The sequence below is a fragment of the Acanthopagrus latus genome, chromosome 5 (assembly GCF_904848185.1).
Source record: "Acanthopagrus latus isolate v.2019 chromosome 5, fAcaLat1.1, whole genome shotgun sequence".
Classification (NCBI taxonomy): Eukaryota; Metazoa; Chordata; class Actinopteri; order Spariformes; family Sparidae; genus Acanthopagrus; species Acanthopagrus latus.
This window is the reverse complement of record NC_051043.1, coordinates 15217155-15238990: the sequence shown is the minus strand read 5'-3', so window position 1 is coordinate 15238990 and position 21836 is coordinate 15217155. Positions and strand designations below refer to the sequence as shown.

Here is a 21836-nt window from a genome sequence, read left to right as displayed (position 1 = left end):
TAGTCAAGAATTTATTTTAATCCAGCTTGATGTCCACATATATTTTGAATTAAAAGAGAAGAAAAAGTAATCTCTCTAAATGTGTTCAAATTAACACATTTTGCATCCCCTAATAAAACAGGAAATATACATTTAAATTAATTTTTTCCCACTTACACGTTGCAAGTTAGTTGGTTACACCTTTTTCTAAATTATTAATTTGGACAAAATTGCTTTGTCATTAGACAAAACATGCATACGTTCCAAATGTGTCCCACAAGTGAAGATCAGATAATTCAGTTTAAAAAATTACATATTGGAACCAAACCTGTGCATTATTTTATTCATTTTCGCTCTCTTTGCAGTTTCAGTTCCTCCTGAAAGCAGCACAAAACCTGAATGTTAATTCTGTCCAGTAGCAGACATCCATTAAAACTGACTTAATAATCTGTTTATCGTTTGTCTTGTGCACTGATTTATCACTTTACATGTTATTCATGTACCTTGCCTTTACACAGCTGTCTGAGGTTTTGTGAGCCCCTGTGTTTGTGTGTGTGTTTGGTAAAATGCCTGTTGTCGGTCCACCCAGTGTGTGTTGCTGCTAATGTCTTCACTGCTCAGGTCACATTAACCCAGTTCTCACAGTTTGTAGCCCATGTTTAAAAAAAACACACACACACAACACCCTCCCTGTAGTCAGCGTGGCTTCAGGCTCCTTCACGCTGTTATATTTCCAGCATCGCTGGCCGATGATCACATTATTTACTGCTTGTATTACCATGCGGCTTGATAAGCATATTTTCCTCAGTAGAGCTAACAAGATGCTTTATCACCGAGCCTTTCCACCCAGCGTAGCAGGCCGCCGCCACCGCCGCCGCTTGCTTCTGTTTCCACCCTGTTAGTTTACAGCCTCATAAATAACAACTTTTCTCCTGTTGAGATTTAAAGCTGGAATTTTTGCTGTAAAATCAGATTTAACTTTGAACATGGAGACAGTTTTTGGTTGTGAATTATGAACACAGAACCTTTAGTGTAAATCAACAATGAGCTCTGCTAAATAAGCAGAACAGCTTTGGAATATTCAGCACAACAACACAGAGTGGATGTTAAAAATGCTCTAACAAAATACAAAGTATTTGGTCATTTTTCTGAAGTTAATTGTGTGTTTTGCCTCAAACTTTTTGCTTCTTTTATCTGTTTAATACATTTCATTTAAAAGGTTAAAAGAAATTGTCTTTTCAAATGACGAAATCTAACTTGTAGGTCAAAACATAATTAGGCAATAGTGTTAATTTTAAGATGAGTGTGATTCAGTCATTTTCAAGATTATTCACACTGATACCAGGACGTGAGTGAAAGTGATGGGATGTTAATACCTTACCTCACATCCACACATTTTAAAATCTTACATTTCATGATGAAAAATGAAAATTAGCATCAGTTTACTTTAGAACAAGAATAAACAGGGATTATTCTAATTATTGAAAGACAAAATAAAGGCAAAAACCTTCAATCCCCCAAATCAGGCAGACTAATTGGTTAAACAATTCACAAAGACTTGATGTGTTCCACAAGCAACTTTTTTGTCTGTCAGAGCGAAACACTAATAAGGCAGCTACAGATGTTCATGTACTGGCAAAGATAAAATAAACCAGAATTGTCAGAGAGACTAATAATAATTAATTCATCAACACACAGCGCAATTATGTCCTTTGTGTCTTTGATTAGACACCATTTTCCATTAATTCCTTTGTTTTACCTTTTTTTGTAATTGTTGTTAATCATGTCAACTGCAGGAAAGCGTTGCATGTTTTTTGGCAGTTCACGTCGGCTCGTCATTAGCTGCAAATCTGCATCTTTAATTTGTTGATTAACTCTTTAAAGAGAAAGAGAAAGAGAATCCGGGGCTGTGATCTCTCTCTCGCTAATTGCGTCTGAAGGATCAATGATTCAGTAATGATACAAATATGAGATGTTGCTTTTTTAGATTTGGGGAACAGAATTTTTTTTCTTTTCTTTTTTTTTTTTTTTAAGAATATCTTGGTAAAATATGAATATTCATTGCAAATCAAATCGAGAGGAACAATTACAAAAATTAACAATTCAGGATTTCACACACAAAAGACACATCGAAATTGTCTTCGTTTTTTTTTTTTTTTCTCGCTTTTGCTCCAGATTCATTTCAGGTCATGGTTGACCCAGACCAGGCTCCCTTTTCACCTCTCGACCGGGCGCAACGCCAAACCCATTTCCTCCTGCATTAGTCTCATCAGGGACTTTAATATGTGCCACCCTGTAGGAGGGCAGCCTCTCTGGCACGTGCACAACACACACACACACAAACACACCGCCCCGTCTTGACAGCTCACTCCAATTACTGGCCCTCCCTGTCGCATGGCCTGCATCTCTGCTAAGAGCAGATCACATGTGACCCCGTCCAGCATGCCGCTGGTGGAGGGGGAAGAGGGGGAACCATGCAGGGAACCGGAGTAGTAACACACACCCACTCTCACATTTACACACATTAAAGGGACACTGTCCAAAAATTGAGGCCAATCAAAGAGTTTCATTCCAAAATGCGATCTTCAGCTCTTGAAAATATATCTGCCTACTCTGACAAAAACACGACTGGCATGGAAGTAAAGCACATTGCTGTTAATGAGTCATCTTAAAACCTTTGTTTACAAATAGGTTTGTGAAGATTGAATCATCTGTGTTTTTGAAATATTGACAGATGAATTTAAGGCAACAAAGTTTAGACCAAATGGATACCCAGCATATTTATTTTTTGGAGAAAAAAAATCCCTTCAAGTCTTAAAATAGGAAGGAATGAGTAATATTATAGGCCATCTGATTGTAGATGCAGACAGTAAAGGCTTGCTGATTTTGAAGGGACTCATTAAAACAGTGTACTGTAATTACAGGTCAGACAGTTCAACTGAAGCACTAGTTGCACTTGCTGAAATAACGCAGGAGTCGTGAGTGAAAGAGCACTTTACTGAAAAGTTGTAATGATTCCTTATCACATCAGAATTGTGACTGTAAGCAATTAGCCACATTGTACTGTCAAGTCTTGTGAGGTAAAACAAAAAACTTAAATTCTCTTAATATGTCACTGTGCGTAAAAAAATAAACATCACCTTTTCAATCAACTCAGCACTTTATAAAGTTACATATTGCTTTTTAAATGCATTTCTTTTACCTGGTGAATGTTTCCCCCCTTTAATATGTCATTTGTCGCTGTTGATGCAGATTTAAGGTAAGAAAGTGGTAGAAAGCTGCCACCTCATAGTGCCAGTAAGCTGTAAGTAGATTTATTTTATTTTATTTTTAGAATACAGTTCTCAAATCTAATACATTTTGCAGCAGTGAGAAAAGATACATCACTCAGGACTTCCTGTAATATTGACTATCAGAAGAGGGACAACCTTAGTGCGATTTGGTGTTACAGAGAAAGTGCTGCAGCAGTCAGTCCGTGCAAGTCGTCACTACTGTTTCACAATCAGACAGCAAATATCACTGCAATGTTAAAAGAAGTTGCACCTGATCAGAAAGGGAATGTTGTGCATCTTATATGCACATGTGAAGTGCTTCTTCATCCATCCCCTACACCTCTTCTAACATCTGCAGTGATGGAATTGTTTGCTACAGGGGATAAATTCTGTTTTGTGTCTGTGAACGACACACTGAAGTCATGCTAATACATATTCGATCATTGGTCCTGTTTGTGTGTGTGTGTGTGTGTGCCTCTAAAAACCCTCAGGTTTAAGCAACAGCAGGGTTCATTCCATTTAGCATAAAAGACACATTTTTTACGGTGTAGTATTAATAGGCAAATATTACACAGACTTTTTATTTAGCCAAATACAAGAAGATGTTTGTTGATAGGGCCGTGGCCCGGAGACATGATGTGAGCTTATGTTTTGAGTGCAGTTCTGAGTGTTTGTGGCGTCTCTCCTGGCCTCACTGGGAGAACGGCTGTGGCGATGACACGTAATTTAAAAGTACAGATGAGCCCACCGGCTCTCTGCGGACGCTGATACGCTGTGGCACACAGAAGACAAAATTAACAAATGGCCCCCTCTTTATTTGTGGTTTGCTTTTGGAATCCCTGTTCAGAAGGGCTGCACATGCTGTCTGAGCGTGTTGTACGGCAGATCTGAGCTTTTGGGACACTGAGCAGCTGTGTGTCCAGTGCTGAACTGGCCTGTTTTTCTTTTTTCTTTTAGTGGAACTCGGGTGACGCTGGAGTTTGCATGTTTTCATCCAAAGTGAACTATAACTTAGCATCTTACTTGTGTCATCTTTGTTTAACTGTATTATCTGTTGCCAACTAGCGCCTCAAATACTTTTATCCATATAGTGCTGTTTTGGTGGTTTGCAGAATTTAAAAATGTCATGCTACAATTTCTTCCAATCTGCCCACCTATCTGCTTTTTCTCTCAGCTCATAAGACCGCTTGCATTTTTAGAAACCACAGAGTTGGCTGAAAAAGGCTCAAACTTAAGGTGCCGTGACCCTTCAGAAGTATTTAAACTTTTATCAAAAGAACACAGAGCTCCAAACAGGTTTTCAGAGGCCTCTTAGCACCACTTAAAGCTGTGACTAGTTCTTCCTACAAGCATCTGCTTAGCACTACGAGCTAAAAATGAGAGTGGTGCACACGGTAATGTTTTTTGTCAATGCTTTGCACAACAAATGTTAAGATCTGCTGCATGTGGGCATCACGTGGGAAATGGAGGGAAAGATTTTGGGTGACAAAAAAAAAAAGTCTAAATGTAAGTCTAACGCCTCACAGGTCGTAAAACAGAGTATCAGCTGGCTCACACATTTTATAAAAGTACCATTGTACCAGGGGAAGGTGCAGTCTATAAACTGGCTCTTCCTTGACAGACAGTGTCGCAGTCAGTCCATTAGCTGTAAACCCAGTTGTCTGGCTGCAGTAGGTTGACTTGGATGAGGTCTGTCTAACTCACTTCAGCATCTATCAGCCCAAGAACAATCTCTCCTCTGTCTGATCCTCCTGGCACCACTCCACGCTGATCCTCCCACGATCTCCCTCTCTTATGATTATTTTATCATTTTAAATTCTTTATGCCGCATTGCTGTGGCATCATCCCCGCTAGAGCAGAGCGGCGCGTTGGCCATACAGTACATTCACACTACAGTTATTTGGACGGCGCTCCGGTGTGGCTCTGTCCCGGTCCCTCGGTTGGATTCTGCTCGTCCATTAGTGCCATCTGTGCCTTCCTGCGCCGTCTGTGAGGGCCCCGTCGACGCCAAAACGATTGGCATTTCTCTGGAACAACCAGAGGGACGGTGCCCAGAGCTTTTTGCTGCCAATGATGTGCACTTACTCTGACAAAACCAGAGAGGATGGGGGGGTACGGGGGGCTGAAGCAAGCAGGAGGCCCCGGCAGGAAACAGCTGCACCTACAGTGCTGCATCCTACATTTTCAAGCTTCAGGAGATACCACTTATCCCTGCAACAACAGACAGCTGATACAGAGTCAAGAGCTTTTTCATTTTTAGACATTTAGCTGGCAGTGTTATTTACACTGACTGGAGTGAACAGGTACAGGTTGACAGGAAACAGAACAGAAAATTTGCAAATGATATGACGCAGCAGATGGCCTCGTAGGCCCTCAGACGAAAGACATGCTGGCAAGCGTTTCCCTTTCTGAAGTGCCTTTAAGCAACGCTCGTAAGCCCTAAAACCCCAAGGATATTTTAATGCCGTAGAACCTCACCTTTCAGGGGCAAACTTAAAGTGAACTTGCCCAAAGAAGCTGAATTTATAGTTTAAGTTTTAGACCTGTACCTATACTATAGATCCAACTATAGCATGCACCATAAAAGTAGGTATGTTGTAGGTGTTTGAGGCATGTTCTGAAGTCAAGCGAGCATCTCTCTTTACTCATGTTTTGCAAAAGCAGACAACATGCTGTCACCACTAATATGCTGCCATTCTGGCTCTGCCTTGGTTAACCCTTTACCTGACAATGCAAGCATTTGTAGATGTAAGGAGGAAGGCAGTTCTCCTTACCATACCAAAATAATTTGTCAAAAAAGTCAAAAAGCACTTCAGTAAGCTTCCATTCAGATAAGACTGATATGAACAAACAAGAAGAGGTTATACACGAAAGACTGGTTCACCAAAAAGCTAAAGTTAGGTGGACTGAAGTTGGAACAACATTGTTTCCAAATGGCTGTGGAAACCTCAATCGAAAATGCACAGAACCTGGCCTCTTCCCTAAACATCAGTTTCTCTTTTTCTCCACTCAGTGAAATATTCTCTTATCTGCAGGAAATGGGAGCCAGTGACACTCTGACAGTCTGCAGACCATATGCTGCTGCCTGCTAGCATAACTTTTTTACTGCAAGCTGTCGCTCACTCCCTCTCTGCTCCCAGGGTCAGTCAAGTAGCCGTCAGAGCTTGATTGCCCATCAACCACTACTTTACTCACACCGAAACTATTGGAGGCGGCACGGCTGTTTGAAAGGCTTGAGATGTAAATATGCTGCCAGAGGGTGGATTTTTGCTGCATATCACCATCAGTTTTTATGGTAAATGTTTGGTATTGCTGTTCTCTCAGAATGATGGTATGAGGGTTATTGTCTGACTGGACATGAACATTAAATATTTGTATTACACTGATATAGCCTAGTATTAAACTAAGTTTAACTGTTAAAAGTCACATCAGACTGTGCAGCACTCAGTGTCCCCATCATTCAAAGGGTGTTAACTCCAGAGTCACATGTTCTCAGTTTAGTCAAACTTCAAAACACAGGTAGGGCTATGCATCAAACTAAACATCTCCAATTTAAACTAGTGCTCAAAGATGACTCTAGATACTGGGTCAGTCATTTAGTCTTGTTAACCTTAGTTGACCAGATTTTGCATAATTTAAATGATACCAGTTCTGATGTCTGACTGGATTTGAACAAGGGTTTTTGTGTTGTTGGCCACTAGACCAGCAGGGGTGTTCCCTGCGAGTTGGAGACAAATAATTTTACCTTTTTGTAAATTACTCCGTTAGCACTTTTTAATGGTACACCAGAAATGATTCCGTCTTGAGTCTCTAGGACTAAAGGTGTCACATACGTTATGACCTAAAGTATGTTCACAACTCTGTTCACTTTTTAATGGCCTAACTCAATATAAAGGTAACTCTTAAACATCAAAATCAAAGTTTTGGATAACAGTTTGCTTTCAACCTTGTGGCAACTGTTTGTGTGCGTCTTGTTCATACTTCACCAGGCTAATGCACCTGTGCACAAGCCAGCTCCATAAAGAAATGGGTTTCCCAGTTTGTTATGGATGAACCTCACTGGTCTGCACAGAGCCCTGACCTCATCCTCTTCCAACACACTGGTATGAAGTGGAACATGAACACCATCAACATCAGTGTTGAAGCCCACCAGTGCTCTTTGGGCTGAATGGGAGCAAATCCCTGTAGCGAGGTTGTCAAAGGGAGGTTGAGGCCTGAAACCAGCAGAGTGGAGGCTGTTTCACCTGCTGATTTATGTGCCTGGGCTTGGAAAACAATTGCAAATGGGTGTAATATTGTTCATGGATGTTAATTAAATTTTGGCTAGGATACAGAAGCTTATCAAAGTTCAAATACAAAGATATATCAAAGTTCTCAAAGACTACAAAAGTCTTATTCTTACGTGTTATAGCACTATGCACTAGCAATACATGTAAACACAGCGTATTTATAATAACGAAAGGACATAACGGTATAGATAGAAACTCTCTTCTGTTTTGGAACAGGAAAAAACTTCATCCAGCCACCTTCAGGTTCTCTTTAACTTCACAGTTGTGAAAAGAGTAACTGTTTTTTTTTTATATGTTGTCCTCCCATGTACCTTATGTGCTTGTATAATCTTTATTCATCTCTTTACAATGAGAAGAGATGCCCGAGTTGTCAGCGAGCATCATGTATTTGGCCGAGTCTCAGGTGGCTCTGATTTCCCAGCAGGCCAGATGGCAGCGCTGTGTGGGCAGTGTGTGTGTGTGGACGAGGGGCTGTGAGAAGAGGGCCAGCAGCCTCGTGGAGGGAGGATTGCTCACACCCTGGCTCTCTCCTCTGTACCCGTGCAGCTGTGCTTCTCCCTTCAACTTGAACTTTTAATTTGTTCAATATGTGGCAGAGAGCACAGAGTAAAACAGAACACATGTCTGGTGGCTGAAGCTCGACAGGCACGGACAGTTCACACTTTTTTTTTTTTACTCAAAGAGTACATTTTTTTTATACTAATTGTAGATTGTACCAGCAGGGAGGTAAACCCTGGATTAGAAGAGAAACCACCATAGTTACCAGACAGTCAAGACAGAAATGATCCCTGAAGAAAAACCCATAAATGGCACCATTGCTGCTTATTTAGCTTATTCAGGGGTGTGATTATGCAAATCCACTTTTTGTTTTTATTTGTTTTTGGGGCGGGGTTGTGGAAAGCATGGGTCAGGTATTAGTAAACATAATGACCGCTCACCGCTGTCAAAGTTTTTTGTGCCACTGATTCATGTCTTCATGTCACTCCACAAGTACAACTTTTGTCCAAAGCGACTTACAGTAATCCACTCAAACACCGATGGCAATGGCTGCCATGCGAGCTGCCGTTTGGGTTTCATTATCTTGTGCAAAGACACTTCGACATGCACACCAGGGGAACCAGCGGCCTTCCGACAACAAGACGCTGGCTCTACCCTTGAGCCACAGCTGCCTTGACACATTAGTGTATCTAGTGATGCACCAGTTGGATCCACAAGTCAGCTCGGGTAATAGTTTCTTATTGACTGTTGACCACGCTTGTAGAACATTGTGACACGACAAGGTCTCCACTTTGTTCAAGGGTGATGTTCCATCTTGCAGTAATATCATCTTGCAACATTTCTCCTTACCATTTCAGGTGGACATGCATCAGCAGTACACACTGCAGGTACTGTAGTCCTGCAGTAAAACATGGAGCATCTACATCAATTATTTGAGTTCTTATGGTACAAATTTCCCATTTAGCTCATTAACATTTTGTCAGAACAACAAACAAGCGTTAGAGTAATGTGATGAGTATTGCAGTCGTCCTGTTGCTGTTGGATTAAGTAAGCCCTTGATTAACTAAGCTACTGTATAGGCTGCAAAGCTCTAATGTGAAAAAAAGTCTCTGTTCTGGTAATAAAATCTTTCAAAGCCTGTAGCTTATCACTGCAAAATAAGCATCTTGCAACTGGATTACAACTCTCATGCTTGCAAGTGTTTTCACACTACAGTCCAGATGGGAGATTCGTTCTGTAACCTAAATGGATGCCTTCTTTCATGCATCTTTTTGTCGACTATGATATCATAAATGGGACAAACTATACAATCAATTAATAAGACAATCCAATACAAACATTTGGAAGAGAGCTAACTCACCATCAGCTGTGTTTATTTCCTGTTGTTTGTCTCCCAAAAATGTTGAGGAGATTCGTTTCGAACTGGTTCCGAGCATCACGAAGAGACAAACACATGGCGACTTAATTTTTCAGTTGTAGTTTTGTTTAATTTACAGATCACAGAAGATGTCTAGATTATTTCCTAAATTAGAGAAAGAAAGCAAAGGAAGAAACACGCATGGGTGTAACTTCCAGGGCCTGAGTCACGCTCTGGATCAGATCCTACCATGCAAGAAATGTCATACCCAAGTTTTATAAATGTGTTGAAGTTCGGGTTGTTAAGGTGAACCGACACTTTGGGCACCATCCACCATGGAGCAGCTGTACAAAAACTCTCAATTCAAAACCTGCCACAATGAATGGATTCAACTGTTTACTTTCCATTTCTTCGGAGTTGGAATATGTGTCCAGTTGCAACCTACAGCTGAGCCTGCCCACTAAAAGCTTTTCTTGAACTCTGGAGATGTCAGCACAAACATTTGAAATGCTTCAAATTTCCTCTTCAATGGTATCCATGCCAACAATAGAAACATACTCTATGTTTGGTAATTTGAGTACGTGAATGATTGTTTGCATACAATTAAAACCATGAGGCCAGACAGCATTTCCTGCGTTTGTATGACATTTTATGAAGAGTTTACACAACCATCCAGCCATTGTTGGCTCAAGTGAATTTATCCAAGGTCCTGTCTTTAGCCAGGAAATGGGAAGTGGACTTACAGACCTATAACATCACCTTTCTTGGACATTGAATAAAGAGAGCAGGCATCGTCATCTCCCTAGAAATGTTATGCAGAATGGATAAATACTCGTTATTGAGGTTAGGGAGCTAAATTGTAACCAGATGTTCAGTATATAATTATAATTATAGGTCTTAATAGGTCTTAAAACCCCACCCAGGCTAAATAAATCATCAGAATAAATGGTTGCAGTTGACATTTCTGCACTGATATGTTGAAACATTAATGACAAAAACTTTTGATTTTATGTTGAGACAATGCTGTGCTAATGATCTTGGATTTTTTTTGAAAATATCTTGAATTTTGATTTCAGTGACCTCATTCTGTTGCCACAAACACAGCTGGATATTGTCCCGACGTCTGCCTGAGATTGGCCAGTGGTTTCACGCTAAAAATGTCATGACACCATCTCAAACAGTGATCTTTGGCTTGGCAGCCATCAGCTGTCACTCCAGCACCATCCCCTCTACTACCGGACGTGATGGTCCGCTAGTATACATGTAATGTAAAAGTGATTTGATACGAGTTGTAAACAATGTCAATATGATTTATACGACGTATACAAATAACAGGGCTGCACAGTCGGCCATCAATTTGCAGACAGTTCAGCCACTAGAAACAAAAATATTCCCCAGTATCATCGATAATTTCCCAGAAACTTTCCCAAACACTATTATGACAAGAATGATAATTATTTAAAATCTCCGTGTAGTATTTTCTTGTGTCAAGAGCCCAAAAAAGCATTAAATAGCACAGAGTTTGGTCTGAGCTTGAAGTTGCTTCTGTCTGCTTTCTGAATCTCGCAGCGTCGTGCTGCGGAGCTCCTCAGAGAGTTGCAGCTCTGGGGGACTCAAGCTGCTCAGGGTGCGAAACACTGCGAGAGATGAGAATCAAAATCACACACATACACTCACACTCTCTCCACTTCACTTCTGGAGCTCTGCCTCAAGTTACAAGCCAACAGTCCGAGTCACAAACATGTTGTCTGAGGACTGGGCAAATGTGGACCTCTGCAGCTCCTGTCAACACGCAGCGAGGGTTCCCGTTAACAAGACTTGAGTGTAGGTGGCTAAAACTCTTCTAAGTGAAGTATTCAGCACAGGATGGTGCTGGGACTTGAGAAGATCATTTTCAGTTGCTGAGATTATTGATGATATAAGAGAACATAATTTGAAATATGCAAGAATCCTGTAATTTTTGGCAGCATTTTAACTCTTTGTTCTTGCTCAAAATGTTTTCATTGGTGTTGCAGTTAGCAGTCAGTAAATTGATGAGGAAATATATCCATATCTTTGATGAGTGATTAATCATTTCAAGTAGTTCATCAAGTAAAAATGCAAAAATATTTGTGCAGTATGTTCCAGCTTCATCAGGGACATTTCACAGCTTTTGCCCACCTCAAAACGTTGCATGCTGAAAATTTTGCAAACATTTTTTTTTTTTGACAAAAAAAACCCCACGAGATTTTAAGGTTAAAACTGTACATTACTGTATTTTCAGTCATTTTAAACACCTAAGAATAACTTATAAAATGTCGGATGGTAATCATTAGTTTAGGCAATGATTTTCATACCTATCCTACATATTCTCATTTATTTCAATAGAACGTCACTGGAGTGTCAGTAATGAACCTTATTAATCACAGTCTTCATTTGGAAAGTCAATGCCTCTCTCTGACCCCTCCGCCTCGCCCCCTCCTCTTGTCTCTTCACCTCTCCATCTCTCCACCTGACTCATCCACCCGTCTATCTGCAGTCACGCTCCCATCCGTCTGATGAGATTTCACTGACATTTCATGCTGACATATTCAGACTATTGTTCTGCCGCTCCGGGTGGCACAGGTGGGCCTCCATCTCTCCAACATGGCCCAGTTACAAGGCGGCACTCCCTGCCAAGTCAGGCCCCGCTCATCCGGGAACAGGGGAGCTGGAATGGGTTTGACCGTATTGTGCTGCACCTGCTTCGCCCTCGCACCAGATCCCCCTGCTTCGCCTGCCATTCTGCTGCCGCAGAGAGCACTTCTTCCCTCACCGAGCCCCTGCACCGTAAAACCCGTAAAATCCACTGAACTTAGCCGCTCTGATGGCCGCGGCCAAAACAGCATCTGATGTGCCTTATTTGTTGACTGTGTGAGATTAGTTGCAGAGGGTACACGTCGAGGGGCTTACCATGCAGAGATGGAGCGTATCCCCCACCCCTCCACCAAACACCCACCAGCCCTGCCAAATAATGAGAAATGGAGGATTCTCCAGCTTGTCTAAAGCCCTCGTCACAGTCGGTCCGTGCACACTTCTGCTCCGGAGCCAGACTGTAGTGCAGATACAGTAAGAGCTCCCACACCAGAGGAACTGGCTGCTGACTTCTGTGTTCACCCTGCAGCTCAGGAGCCAACGTCCTGGTCATCTCTCTCCGTAATACCTCAATGGGAAGCAGCCACCTGGACTGTGTGAGGCATGCATGTGCAAGAATGTGCTTTTCTGTTCTCAAACAGAGAAAAGGCAGAGATGTGCAATTCAAATATGTACACACGTTGTAATGCCAATTCAGTGAATCAGGTCTTTTAAACTCAAAACTCTGTGCCATTCAAAACTTTGCAGTCAAACATTTCCTGGTCTGGAAATTACAACCAAAATTGATCTCTAAATGTTTTTTTTCCGCCCATTTTTTTATTTATTCTTCTCTTCAGGGAGAATCAAAGCATACAAAATTTATGAAATTTTTGGTATTTTGAGATTGCTCTTTTATCAGTGTAGTATTTTCAGTAACTGTTCATGACAAAATACGAATTTTCCCCAAAAAGTAAAAAAAAAGTATAGAAATGTCTTTGTCAACCAAGACCATATCAACCCATTAAATGTGCTGTCAACACCTGTTGGGACAAAAGATACAGCAACAGCCAGTATGTCCTGCACTGTGATGTCAGAGCAAACAGCTATACTTTTGTGTTATGTTGCTGCTCTTGCTGGACAGGAAACACATCCGTACAGTCCCATAGCCTGTGTTATTACTATGACAACCAATGCAGTCGATAAGCAAACGCTCACACTTGTCCAAACATTTGGAGATCAGGTCTGGACAATAAGAACTAATCAGTCTGGTAATCCAGAGAGCAGGAGGCACAGCGAGAGGGAGAGGAGACCAGAGTACATTCACATAAGAAGCCAGGTTCAGGTAGGACATACTCACGTGCCGTTATGTTTTTACTGTACATGCAGTTTGTCACTGTACAGTGATCATGTTTCTGTTTGAGGTTTTTTTTTGCCTGTTTGTATTCTATGAAAGGTTTATTTTGTACAAGAGACCTGGTTTGTGTTATGAAGCTGCCACTGATCTTTTAGTTTTTTTAGACTAGACACACAGTGAGAGGACAGTCTCTGTGGTGTGAGCGGGCAGTTTTTCGAGCTGTGGAAACCATCTTATTCAGACTGATTCATTTCAGTGTGTCAGTGGGTTCAGTTATTTTGGAAACAAGAATCATCCTGGCTCTCTGTGATACTTTCTCTGTCTCAAGCCTTCAACAGCAGGTAGTAATTCAGGCATGAATCCACGTGGCCAAATAATGTGGCTCTGTTGACGCTGTGTCTTTAAACTTTTGACCTGCTCTGGCTTTTTGTTTTTGAGCTTTCACCCCATGATTGAGTGACTTTCCTCAAGGACACGCTTGTCGTATTTTAAAGAAGAGGTTCAAGAACAAGAAAGCACCTCACTTATCACTTTAGATTTTAGACTTTTAAAGAACCACTCTTTAACCAAGAAATTGTCCCAGTAGAGAGAGTTTACAGTGAGGTCTGTGGATCATCAGGCACAGCTGGGGCTTTGTTTGTGTTGTACGTGTTGAGTCATTTTTCACTGCTTTGAGTCTTGCAAACAACATTCCAATCACCCTCATTGCACTGGTCATGTGCATGGATCGATGGATTACTATGAAGTTTGAAATTGTGAGGTTTTCTATTTTCTGTTGGATCTCTCCTTTAGGAATAATGCTGCTTATGCTGTTGACCCAGACACTGTTTGCAGATATGAGCTAGCCCTTGTTTGTTACACTGTTGCTGCCCAGTAAATATTTATAACCAGTCAAAGGATGCAGGGGACAAATTTCCAACAAGGACTAATGACTACCTTTACGATGTCGTAATGAGGTTACAGTGAGCACATGTAAACACACCGGATGGAGGTACAGAGAGTCAGAGTCGCGTGTGAGTGTGAGGTCGGAGGCTTGCTGGCTGTTGAGGATTCGCTGTGCGAGAGCTCCCTCTTGGTGCCAGTCGGCCTACTGTCGGTGAACAGGCTGCTGCTGCTGCACTGAGAGGCTCAGACAGCTGCCTGGACACGTGCACACACAGACACACACACACACACACACACACACACACACACACACACACACACACACACACACACGTTGGGTTAGACCAGGCACAGAGTGGCTACAGTAAAATGGGTTTTTTTGTCAGTATCTTCAGTGTGGTGGGGGAACAGGAGTGTCTGCTGCTGGTTCATCAGTTGCTTGTGTTTGAATGCAATGTCTGCTCATTGGAATGTTGATGATCTTCATTTGTCCTTAAATTATACTGTTATTAATTGATCTGTATTCACTCTATGCTTATTATTACACACCTCCCTTCATGCGATTTCTTGATGTGTTGGCATGTATTGGAAGAAATGTACTACTACTACTACTACTACTACTACTACTACTACTACTACTAATAATAATAATAATAATAATAATAATATATGTATTTACATCATATCTTTTATTTATTTTTACTTTATTTTAATTTGGTTTATGTAAGGTAGTTTTTATGTGAATGAGGTAATAAGAAAATTATAAGATGCTAAATATGAAGAAAATATTTTTTTTAGGAAAACTGCAGTAAATTATGACATGGTTCTTAGTTATGAAAGTTCATTATTTTATTTTTTTCTGTGCTTTCAGGGTCGGTGTATTAATTTCAGCCGTGTGCAGCATCAGTAGAAGAGAAGTACGACTGTGTGAAACCCAACATGTGCTGATTGCTGTGGACAAGAGGAGAATTTCAGGTTTTTTTTTTTTTTTGAAAGTCTGTAATCCTTCAGCTGAAACCACTATCTGCTCACTCCGCTCTACTTTCTGCACAAAGTTTCCCTGCTGGTTCTCTTGCCCTTCACCCGTTTGAAGTACGCAGGGTGAAATGTTTATATTAACTCTTATTCATTAAATTATTTGTTGCCTTTTTCCATTACCAAATATTTTGTCAATTAAGAAAGAAAAAAAAAAAAACTTGTGCAGAAGCACAGGGCGCCCCAGAACTTAGCACTCAGAGTCGGTTAGCTTTTCGTGCACACCAAAGGCTTAACATATTCTGACCATATTGTGCCTTCTGTGAAAAAAATCTCATTTCATGGACACAGACGGAAGCTATCTAAAAAGAAAAAAAGAGAAAGATAGAAAAAAAAACAAGGAGAAAGGGGCTGTTTGCCTTTGGCGTGGAAGTCGGAATAATCCCAGTGGGCCTCACAAGTGCAGAAGTCCGTTGCCTTTTGGCAATGTCTCATCACGAGTCCTCTCCAACTTCAGCAGTGCTGGATGCCTGGCGGCTGCCCTTTGACTGGCTTATCTTGTCATTTTAACACTGAGAAGTGCACACGCATGACAAATTGTAGACAGGATGCCCCAAGGTATTGGAAGGCACCAAGACTTTGCCTGTAGTTTTTTTTTTTTTTTTTAAAGACACCTTCCTTTCAATATGCACTGGGGACAAGAAAATTAATAGAGCGTTATTCGACCGCAGGACAGCCTCCTGACCACGATGATCTCCAGCTAGGTTTGAGGGATTGATGCCTTTAAGACCTTGACATGGCGCTTGGTGTTTTTTGCCCCTGTTTTCAGTGCAGTCTGCTCTCTGCTCAGCAAGGCGTAGCGCATCACAGCCCATAAACAGGCCTATCAGTTAAGACTTTTAAGATATAGATACAGCCGTGTTGGCGCTCCTCTGCCCACCGTCTCAATCCTCCAAGGGCTTTCTGTCTGCGTCACAACTCACTAGTTCCTCCAGCACCAGAATATCAAAGTTTAATTAAAATAATTAAAGGCTACAGCAAGCAGCAGCCTGTGAAGACTTGGCTGTCTCTTTTTTATGCCTTTTGACATTGAATGACCTATTACCGCTTTATTCACAGCAAAAAAGAGGACACCGCGCCACGGTGACGGTGCGACGCGTCCAAAACGTAAACCTAAAGTAACGGATGCGATGGACGGATAAGTATTGTTCATTTCCAGAAATTATGTCCACCCCTCCACCCCCAACTCCCTCACCCCAAAAAGCAGGGGATATATACTTAGATATATGGTGGATATCTCAAGCGCGCTGTCATGACGCCAATCCCAAATGATGTTAGTGTGAGCGGAAACACTGTGGGGGAGGAAAGGGGGCAGCAGCTGAAGAAAAAGGCTCGAATGATCCAGTCACTTCGGATACCGTACTTCAGATGCAAAATGGATATTCGAGTCGAAACCTGACAAAGCGCGCCGGCTTTGACGGGAAGCGGTATAGACAATGACCAGTGGCTGGGTCAGTGGGATGTCTCTGTGCAAGCAGGGAAGCTTATCAAATGACACTAAAAATAAGTTCAACAACCATCAAGTTTGAGGGGCTATGGGTGAGCGTCTCACATTCGGTGGGCACGAGAGCGTGCAAGAGGGGCGGCGCGCGGCACGCCAGTCTAATTATTCTTTTGTTTCCCGTTCATCCCGATCTGAGGGACATAAATAATTCTGAATCAAATCCTCGGGGTGTGCTGGTATTTATGTCTGACTTAAACGCTTTTAGCCTCTTGCATAATTTTGCAGGCTGACATTTAATAGGCTCATCAGCCTCTTGCTGGACGGACGGTGGACGAGGAAATTTTAGCACTTAGATCTTGTCTTTTTTATGTTACAACCAAGAGCACAGGAATGTTATTAACCCGAACTAATGAGATATTTACATAGCAGTCACAACACGAGCCGCCCTGCTAAACACACGTCATATGTCCCCTCTGCGTCCTCTCCACACATCATCACACACACAGTAGTATTCGTTTCCATAAGAAAGAGACAACTATTGAATTTCCTTGTGCCTTCTTTTAAATGGATGCCTTTGATGCAAAAAAGAAAGTATTTTTGTATGTCTACACTTGTTTAATGAGGTTATTTAATGTCAGGCAAACGGCAAAAGTAAAAAAAAAGTTACTTTAATTATTTTAAACCATTTATTCACTATGAATACATTTTTTAACTTTGTCAATTCAAAATACAACTCAAGCTTTAAAATTGTAGATCACCACAATTGCTGATGTATTTCGATTTTTTAGCAACAATTCTGTCAAATGTTTGATTTGATTTGATTTGATTTGCATGCACTACCTTCTGCTTACTATCAGCTCATTTATGGTGTAAGAATTGTAATTTATCTTTGAATGATCTTTAAAATTGTACAGTTTTTGTCTTTCATGCTGCCTTTTTTATATTCATGTAGCACCTTTTAAGATCAGGTTCAAATTACACAAGCTGCACATACGTGTGTGATTTGCCGCCAAAATACCAAAAACATTTTTTAAGCAAGAGCTAAGAGCTTATTTTTTTTTCACAAGTTTTTACACTGTTTTTATTTTCAGTCAAACAGTTCCTGTTTAACACTGCAGTCTGTTGTGTCAAATATACATTCACTGAAAAGCGAACAGTGTTTTTGTTTTTTCTTTCTTTATTATATGTTTGTGTGTGTGTGTGTGTGTGTGTGTGTGTGTGTGTGTGTGTGTGTGTGTGTGTGCTGGTAGGGGTGGACATGCTAAAGGCTATCTTTAATTGGGCCCTTGCAGATTTATAGGGCCCGACAGGGAACGTGATTATACAGAGTGTGTGTGGACAGAGGAGTGGACAGTGTGCAGCCTCTCCCCCTGTGAAGTCAGTCACCGGAGGCATCGCACACACACACACACACACACACACACACATTCAGAATCCCTTCAAGGTCTTCAACGCCCCAAAAATGAGGTCTTGCATTTAGTAAAAATATGCGCTCATACACCTTCTGCTTTGTCCACATTTGCATGCTGTGACAAGATGCCAGCGGAGGTGTGTGTGTGTGTGTGTGCGTGTGTGGGTCAGTGTGTGTCTGTATACATGCGGTAACCCCTCCTCTATGTTGGAAGTGACAGAGGGAAAGTGATGCCTCCTTGTTTGAGGTATAGATGTCACACATCCGTCTCTCTGGGCTGAACTCTCCTCTCATGAAGGTTATAAATCAAAATCAGTCATTCACCATCGATGCGATCATTTCAGCCACTAAAAGTTGTGTTTTAGAATATATGTCAGTTATGTAAAGCTGATACTGTGAGGAATAAGTAAGCAGTAATGGACAGTTCACTTGAAAGCATGACTCGTACTCTGACAACAATCACAATTGCTTATTAAAATGACCCTTTTTACATCTGGTTTTACATTTCTTAACATGCTTTTCTTCTAAAACCCCTTTTTCCCAAAATTTAAGTGTGAAGAGCTCAATCACATTTACTGATTTTGGTAAAAAAAAAAAAAAATAAATAAAATACTAGTAGATAGTAATAATATTAAGTACCTTCTGTAACTGTTTATTCAGTTAGACAACAACTCTGTCTCAGTTAGAGAATTACAGTTTAACTTAAGTTATAGTTTCACATATGAGCTTTTATATCATTTACTACAAAGTTTTCTTATGTTTGTGGCAACTCAAAACCAGATACACATTGAAATTAAATAGTTTTTCCACTATAACAACTTTTCTTTAATGGTCACAACCTTTAATGGTCAAAGTATGTGACCCTGATCTTCATCTGTTCACACCGTTTGACATCTGACAAAAGAACTCAAGTCAGAGTTTATTACAGCTCGGTGTCAGGATCAAATCTGATATTGGGCTCAAAGCAAAGGGCTGTAAATGTAATTGAAAACAACAAATAAGCATACCAAAGCATTAAAAACAATATGTGTTAACTGTCATATTTACAGGAATACGTAACTAAACTGAATCATAAATTACAATCTTAACACTGTCGTACAGGAACATTGAAAGAAAGTGTGGAATTATCCAATTAAACAATAGATAAATAAAAGAGTACTTGTGAGTAAAAGTTTAATTTTCATTTGTCATTTCTTTTCAAGTTATATATCAGATACAAAATAGTTTGGCCTTTTGGTTTTGAGTTTTGGCCATTATGAGGACTGGAATGTTTTCTTCATATTATTATAAACTAAATATTATAATATTAACCCTAACCCTTGACTGAACAATCAATTAATCAAAAAACTACAAATACATATTAAAAGGTAATTAAACATAGTTGCAGCCTTTCTTCAGACTCAAATGTGTTGACGTTGTATCAGCTGTGCCTCTCATCTGTGAGCTCACTGACGTCTTTGAGTACAAATATTTCACTCAGCTGCAGGAAACCAACAAACCCTTATAAAACGACTGACTCACTGTGTATTCAAGGTTTCCTGAGCTTGAACTGCTGATTCTCTATAAATTGGGACTAAATACATCCTCCATGTGTCACTGTGATCCACAGACAGTATGGCTCCACGCTAACAGAATCATCACCATAAGCTGATTACTGCTCTCAGCTGACCAGTTCACACAGCCTTTTTTTAAAACAAAAAAACACCAGGATCAGCTACTGGAGACACGAGGGACCAAGTGTATAAAATCACAGAGATTTATAAACTGCTTTATCAAAATATCTGCTCATCTGCCCTGTTTACTGTTGTGTTTATGATTAGCGACAGGAGCAGCAGCTCCAGGCTGGGTAGCTTTAAACACAGCCGGCTGAAGGAAACACTTGGTGGTAATCTGAGTGTAGTGGTCTTCCTGCTAAATGTGACATTTTCTAGACTGAAGTGTGGTGCGCGACTTGAAGTCCACACAGCACATGTTCTGTCTTTGCTTTCTATTTTTTCCTCCACAGTTTCATCGCCTTCTTTGTGTCACTGACAACACTGTTCGCAGAAGTTGTTCTTCATCAATGATAGAAGTTCAACCCCGAGATTTGAATGATTTTATTTTGTCTTACATTATTCCCAGGAAAAAAACAAAACAAAAAGAAAATAACAAAAAAACCTATACATAACCTATATATATGTAATTCATGTATGTCTTTGTGTATATGTGTGTGTTTGTGTATGTGTGTGTCCCATGTCACCATTGTTAAATTGATTTGATTTGGACTTTTTTTTTCTTGGATAAGATGAACTTTTAATATTCAAGGTAGCAGTGCTGACTCCTACAGGAAAAAAAAAATCTGCATTCAAATCTCAACATTTAAACAATTAATTCAAAAATAGATGAACGGAGAAACCCTAAATGAAATAAATCAATAACACAATGTTGATGTGAATAAATGCGGATGTGCGGATAATTTGGTGCTGATCATGTTGAATGTTTTAAGATACTCCCTCCAGAGCTGCTCCAGAATACTGTGTGCGAATTGCATTTTAATGCAAACAAGTGCTGTTTGCAGAAGAGACAAATTATGTATTTAAATACAGGGTTTAATCTCACAGTCTTACTTTTAAAAGGTCAACTTCTGAAGCAGCAGAGCGCTCTGAGCTACATCAGCTCTCACGCAGATAATTCTAAGAGTTTAGTGGAAACTACAAGCACGTCTAAATTGTCTTCATTACTGCACGCTGTATGCTGCCATTTTTAACTTCAGATTCGTCATTTGTAAGTGACCTCATGTATGAACTTTTTTTTATTTCTCTTCAGGTTTGTGAAAAAAAATTGTTGAGGATCTAAAACAAAGAAGTCAGTGCCTTCACTCAGGAGCAACAAATAACAGTCAGCTGAAACACAAGACGAAGTGAGCGAACAGCAAAACTAGAAGAAGAAATTCTGAAAAAATAAAAAACTTAGCGTCGCTCCTTGAAATTATCCCAATGCCAGTAACACAGACTTTCTCCAGTCTGCTAACGGTCTTTGCAACAAATATGCTTTCAAATGAAGAGCCATTACTTCACACTGGAGCCCGCTCATATACCATGCTGCCATTCGAGCTTATACATCGCGCGATATGTAAACGCTCTCAGTGCACAGAGACACACACTGCCATACGTGAACAAACAAAATAGTTTGGAGATGAAAAGACGTCTGAAAGGAGAATAAAGCGGCTGCATTACCCAAAAGATGTCGTGTGTTTGAAGAAGCTTAGACGCTGCAAAGATTCTCGATTTCAGCAGGAAAAGAAATTCACAAATGCGATACAAAACAGAAACACGAACACGAGAATAGAAGTGAGTTTTAAAGGCGATTTTGTGGCTATAGTCGAGGGTATTCGCATCCGCTCACGCGTTTAGGCCTCGCTGCAGCAATTTGCGGCTTTTAAATGCAATTTTTTTTGTGTGTGTGATTCAGAGAAGAAAATAGTTCACCATTGTATTCGGTTGATCCCAAGTCTAACATGGTGGTTGGAATAAAAGTGGCACATGAGGACAGCAGCATCCGAAGGTCTTTGCATTCTTCTATTTTTATATTAACACTCACAGCCAAGAAAACACAGAGCAAACTCCTAAATCCATCCTGAGCTGTGCCACAAGGTTCTGTTTTCGCAATTTGATGGAGGGGGCTTAGCTGCCATAAAATATCAACCTCCACTTCCCCTGATAAAGTTTCTCTGGCAGGCAC

At 40.6% G+C, this 21836-nt stretch overlaps 1 protein-coding gene across 2 annotated transcripts in view; it reads left to right on the top strand.

The window, feature by feature from the left end:
• Positions 1 to 17861, top strand: part of antxr2a (ANTXR cell adhesion molecule 2a) — a 76165-nt gene extending 58304 nt beyond the window's left edge. For both annotated transcript variants that reach the window (XM_037098112.1, XM_037098114.1), the window contains one exon: positions 15098 to 17861. In XM_037098112.1, coding sequence (XP_036954007.1) covers positions 15098 to 15136 — 39 coding nt within the window. In that variant the 3' untranslated portion in view covers positions 15137 to 17861. The remainder of the gene's footprint in view (positions 1 to 15097) is intronic.
• Positions 17862 to 21836: the final 3975 nt, after the last annotated feature.